The 5,942-nt window shown below is 45.8% G+C and overlaps 1 protein-coding gene across 1 annotated transcript; it reads right to left on the bottom strand.

The window, feature by feature from the left end:
- Window positions 1–474: 474 nt before the first annotated feature.
- SMIM23 (small integral membrane protein 23) lies at window positions 475–4,853 on the bottom strand. Its single transcript, XM_059919635.1, has 4 exons — window positions 4,776–4,853; window positions 1,199–1,250; window positions 932–999; window positions 475–708 (listed from the first exon to the last, which is right to left on the bottom strand). Exons 1-4 carry the CDS (start codon window positions 4,851–4,853, stop codon window positions 475–477), a joined length of 432 nt encoding a protein of 143 aa, XP_059775618.1.
- Between the last annotated feature and the right edge of the window lie 1,089 nt (window positions 4,854–5,942).

The following is a 5,942-nucleotide window of genomic DNA, read 5'->3' as shown; positions in this document are numbered from 1 at the left end:
CAAGGGATAAATGCATTTGTGAATTTGATAGCTCTCACCAAATTGCCCTCCAGAAGGGTTCTGGAAACTTACGCTTCTACCAGCAGTGTCAGAAGGTTGAGTTGCCACATACTATCTTTATACTCTAGACCCAGCATCCTCCTGCTGACTTCCAAGGAGGAAGGAAAAAGGAATGTGAAAAAGGAAGAACTGTTTATCAGGTACCTACTATATGCCAGATGCACACGATATATACACGTTTGATCCTCAGTGTAACCCTGTGACGGTGTCTCAGCAGAGCCTGGTGTATTCCTGACCTGATTTCAGCTTTCATGGACCAGCAGTGGTGACAACAGAGTTCTCTGTGTCTCAACTACTTTATTTTCTTGGCTGCCTTAAACTTCAAGTGTCACAGCTCAGCCCTACTTAGAGGAACCCCTGGGAATCTTTGCCCCCTTCCACTTGGCCTCCTGCCCAGGTCCCAGCCCTGGCCCCTCACAAGTGATTTTTGAGGGTGGCGCAGGGCTCCTCTGGGTACCCGTCTCCCAGGAGGGCATCCAGCCACTCCTCCAGGTCCCGCACCAGCTGTTCTACGTCTCGCACCAGCTGTTCCAGGTCTCGCACCTCTTTCTGTAGCTTCTCCACGAAAACATGCAAGTTCTCCTTCAACCAGGTCCTGATGACCTTGATTGGCTCTTCTGAGGGGTCATTGGTCTGGTATTCAAACACCTGAAAGGCAGACACTTACATTGCATCTTGAGCCTTTTCATGTAGACCCTCCCTTGCCGCTGGTTTCTAAAAGTTCCCCGAGCCTTTGCAATGCTTTCCTTCTGCCCGAAGTACCCATCCCCACCTTCTCCACCCGGAGACCCATCAATGACACCTCTGGGAAGCCTTCTCAGATTTCCTCAGCCAAGCTTGACGTCCCTCAATACCTTCTTGAATATGTTACCTGGGAAGTCATAGGATTCTGGGCGTAGTTACATTCTCTGATTCTTTCTGACACCTCCCAACTTCTTCCTGAAACAGGCACAGACACCACCTCTTAATAAGGTAAAGGAGAGTGAGTTGGAATAAACTCGGTTGATCATCCCAATGGGATGAAGAGGATGGGAGAAGGCAAGCTGTGGAGGCCCCCTTGACATGCAGCCATCTCCAGAATATGCTCCTGACTCCGTGTGGACTTGGCTCCTCCCTCCTCAGATTCCAGAATGCTCACCTGATATTTGTGTGCCCGCATATAGCACCAAGATCAGCAACGCCAACAGTGTCTGGGGGCAAGAAGAGAAGGAGGAAGGAGGTGAATTTCTGGAGGGTATACGTGCATCCCTGCTTCCCTCACAGAGGGCTAGGCATGGGGCTGCTATAAGATCATGGTTAGAGCTTAACTTTTTTCTAATTATCTAAGTCACGTGTACTTACTACAAAAGCCGCAAATATTGCAGAATTAGATAACATGGCAACTTACTGCCATTTCATTGCTGTTTTCCCTCCTTTCTCCCTGCTGAGAAGGAGGCCCCACCTCTATTCTCATTCCTTGCCTCACTTTTGCATTTTTTCTTTTAAATGATCTTTAAAAGGAGTTGACTTTATTGAGGTATAATTCACATACAATAAAATGCACATTTTACATGTACAGTTTGATGAGTTTTGACAGATGTCTATGCTTGTGGACTACCACTCCAATCTAGATGTAGAACATTTCCATCATCCTAGAAAGTTCCTTTATGTGCTTTTGCGGCCAACTCCCTCTTTACCCCCCACCCCCACCCCCGCCATAGGGAACCGATCATCTGCTCTCTGTCACTGTGGAGCCGTTTTGCCTGTTCTGTAACTGCACATCAATGAAACCATATATTATATACTTTTTTGTTGAGCTACTTTTACTCAACGTAATGCTTCTGAGATGTCTCCATGTTTTCATGTTCGAGGTTATTGATGAGTAATATTATATTGTATGGATATAGAATATATATGTGTGTGTGTATGTCTGTACCTATATGTGTGCTCTCAAATGGATGCCTGGGATCTTAAGGAGTTTCATGGTTCTAGCTGGATCAGAATTCCATCCACCTCCAGCACTGCTGGACTTCCAGTATCTCTGCTCTAAACCCCATAGCAGCTGCTGTCTGGTAAGCCGTGGGTAATCTAATCCTTTGCGTGCAGCCCACAGCCAAGAAGTCACGGAGATCCCCGCCTGGGCTTTCGGGGTCCTCTCAACACACAGCTCTTCTTCCTCTCCAATGCCTTGTCCTACGGAGTCCAGCTGCTTCAGTTGCGCAGACTCTCTGCAGCTCAGCAGGACTGCTGGGCTCTGTTCGCCCTCTAACTCTTGGTGCAGCCGTCGTCCGGAAAGAGTTGAGGCAATCACCAGTTTTCTTTTCTCAGGGATTGCACTTTTGTGCTGTCTGTTGCCCTCACCGGAAAATAGTAGTTGCTTCATTTATTTTGTCAATTTCATGGCTGCTTACAATGAATGGGAGGGCTAGTTTAGCCCCAGTTACTGTGTTAAGGCTGCAATTGGAAGTCTACCTCTTGGGGTTTGGGTGCAGGAATGAAACGGCTGCCTGAAGACAACATTGCTCCCTAGAGCTTGGGTCAGTCCAAGACCATTTAGGAGATTCTGATGGGTGTGCCAGGATCAGGAGAGGAGAAAACTGAGAGCCTTTTGGAGAGATGGGAGAAGGTAGAGGGGGAATCTGAGTCTGGGAGGGGCCTGATACCCTCTCCTGGGTGGCCTCGTGGTGTGGCTGGGAGGTCTTAGCACAGGGAATTCAGAGACACCTGCTTTCAACAGACAGTGTGAGTTGGGACAGTGATGGTGTCAGGGGCAAACAAAAGTGGAGAGAGGATTAAGGCGGACACAGTAGTGACCGACACTGACTTTCCCCCCAACTCACCGGATGTGGGCTGAGCCAGATTTAATCTGACTTGAAATAATACATTTCTTATGTACCTGTCTTTGTGAAGCAAGATTTAGACTGGCTACCACAAACAAAGAAGATAAGAGATTTGCATAATTTGTCTCTTCCCTGGATAGCTTTTCAAAAATATATACTAGCAACTATATTATTATTAACTTAAAAAAAAAAGTAAAAATTAATTACATAGCAGCAACGTGACTGAGTCTCTCACACACACTAGGAGTGAAAAAAGCCAGTCATGAAGGGACACGCTGTTTGCTTCCATTCCCATGAAATTCAGGGACATACAAAACTTATCTGTGATGATAGAACTCAGAATCGTGGTTATGGAGTGTGAGCTGGGAGGGGCCTTGGAGGAAACTTGGACATGCTCTATAGCTTGATCTGGGTAGCAACTGCCTGGGTGTGGACACCCAATGTGAAATCATAGTACACTTCAGATTAGGGCACTTTTAAAATTTCTTAACAATATTCCCTGAGACTCTCTTTATCTAAGACACATAGAACTGACTCATTCTTTATAATGGCTGATGAACATTCTGTGGTCTGAAAGCTCTTCTATTTCTTTAACCACTCCTCTGTCAATGTGCTTTACAGGATGGTGTCTTCACCAGCACACTTGCTGCTATTTTGTGTGTGTGTGTGTGTGCAGGGTGGAGATAAAGGCAGGGAACAGGGGCTAAGATTGAGTTTTAGTCCTTCTCTTGTGCTGTTGTGGGGCCTGAGCCAAATCATTTCTTCTCTCTGAGCCTCAGTTTCTTCACCTGTAAAGTGGATTTTGATATATGCTGAAAGGTCTTTCAAAAAGGCAAGGTGGGGACTCTGTCATCGAATTGATTTGGGAAATGCTGTGGTAAACAAAGTTATGTGGATTTCCTTGCTGCAGGACTTGTCAGAGCCTTCATTATGTGAACGAGCTGTGTAAATCTCCAAGAAGGGAACGAGGGTATCAGCATTTCCCAAACCACAGAACATTTTAAATGACTTTTCTAAAAGGAGCATTCCTGGGGTTTGAGATTCGTGGGACACTTTTTTAGCAAAAGCTGCAGCATAATGGGAGCCCCGCAAAGTCCAGCGTAAAGGAAGCATTGGAACGTGTATAAATGTATGAGTGAACAAATCTTTTGAAAACATATATAGGTCAGTCATGTATCGCTCTGCGATAAAATCCCACCCCTTTCCACGGTGTGCAAGGCCCAGATGACCTTCCCAGCCTCCTTTTACATCCTTCCCTCAGTTCTCCACCTGGCAGGTGGTGGAGTGCAGGGTCACCTTGCTAAGGGTTCTGGAATCAGATGGCCCTGGCTTCAAATCCCAGTATGTCCCTGCTGTCTGGCCTTTTGCCTTTCCGACCTCAGCTTACCCATTTGTGAATGAGGTTGCTAATAGTTGCTTCTCGGGAATGTCATGAAAGAGAGAGGGCTAGAAACACCAGGCTGTGCACATAAGTGCTAACATTTTCCATTTTGACAAAATCCTATGTGAGGTTTGAATTTCAGCCCTAAGAACAAAAGCTCCAGGACCTCTCCAATTCAGGTGTATTATCCTATTTATTTCGGTTCATTCATTCATTCATTCAGCACCTGTTATGTACCAACCACTATTCTAGGCACTAGGAATACAGCAGGAAGCTAAATAAAAATCCCAGCCCTCCTGGAGCATACCTTCTGCTGGCAGTGTGGAGAATTAAATAAGAGTGTCAGTAATGACTTCTAGAAGAAGCTCCTGAGCCCTGCTGCGTTCCACCAGGTTGGGCTCCAGGGAGAGTCGGGCTGAAAGCCCGTTCCTGACTTTGAGGGCCTTACAGTCTGCCTGGAGTGTCCAATGGAGTCCACATGGGAGGAAAGCCATGTACACCTGGTCTGGCCTCACCTGTTTCTTGTCCTCAGAGTGACCTCCCCTTCTCTCAGCGGCCTCTCGCCCCCTGCTGCCCACCTGTTGGATCACCATGATCTCAGGTCCGGCTGCCTGGGTGGAACAGGGTACCCTCACCTCCCCGGCCTCTGGTCACCAAGCATCTCTCAAGCCATGAGTTCTGATGTCACAGAAGGTGGGGACAGTCAGGCCCCCATTCTGCACCACCCTGGTGTTTAGCCCCAACTTGTTTTTCATATAAATGTAAAAAACAAAGGCCAGAAAGAAATACACCGAAAGATTTTATTTCAAGATGGTGATTTTTCTGATCCTTTTTCTTCTCTTTTCAATTTTGTTTTATAAGATGCAAGTCTTTAAATAAAAAAACAATAGAATATTTTTAACTGAGTTTATTGAGATAATTGTAGATTCACATGCAGTTGTAAGAAACAGTGTAGGAGATCCTGGGTACCCTTTACTCAGTTTCCACTGATGGTAACATAGGCTCTTGCCATGGATACAATCTATCAATCTTATTAAAATCTCCCCAGTTCCACTTGTATTCATTTGTGTGTGTATTTAATTCTAAATAATTCTGTCACATGGCTAGATTTGGGTATCCACCACTACAGTCACGATACAGAAGAATTCCCAAACCACAGGGTTCTGTGTTGCTGTTTGATCCCCGCCCCCTCCCTTCCCCCCTCCCCCCCCCCCACCACCACTGTCTCTAATTCCTGGCAACCACTGATCTGCTGTCTATTTCTAAAATTTTATCTTTTCAAAAATGTCGTATCAATGGAATCAAATAGTCTGTGACCTTTGGAGACTGGCTTTTTGGTACTTAGCATAATTCCCTGGCAATTCATCCCGATTATCCTGCATCGGTAGTTTGTCCCTGTTTCTTTTTGTGTAGTATTTCATGGCAGGGATGTGCCACAGTTTACCAGCCACCCACTGAAAGACAGACATCTGGGCTGTTTCCAGGTTTTGGCTTTTATGAGTAAAGCTAACATGGGCTTTCTTGTATAGGCACACCTTGTTTTATTGCACTTCGTAGATACTGCCTTTTTTACAAACTGAAGTTTTGTGGTAGCCCTGCGTGGAGCAACAGCATTTCCCAGCAGCATTTGCTCATTTCACGTCTTTGTGTCACATTTTGGTAATTCTTGCCATATTTCAAAT

This window comes from Balaenoptera ricei, chromosome 3, assembly GCF_028023285.1.
Source record: "Balaenoptera ricei isolate mBalRic1 chromosome 3, mBalRic1.hap2, whole genome shotgun sequence".
NCBI lineage: Eukaryota > Metazoa > Chordata > Mammalia > Artiodactyla > Balaenopteridae > Balaenoptera > Balaenoptera ricei.
Note: the sequence above shows the minus strand (reverse complement) of the source record. Positions and strands in the feature narration are given on the sequence as shown.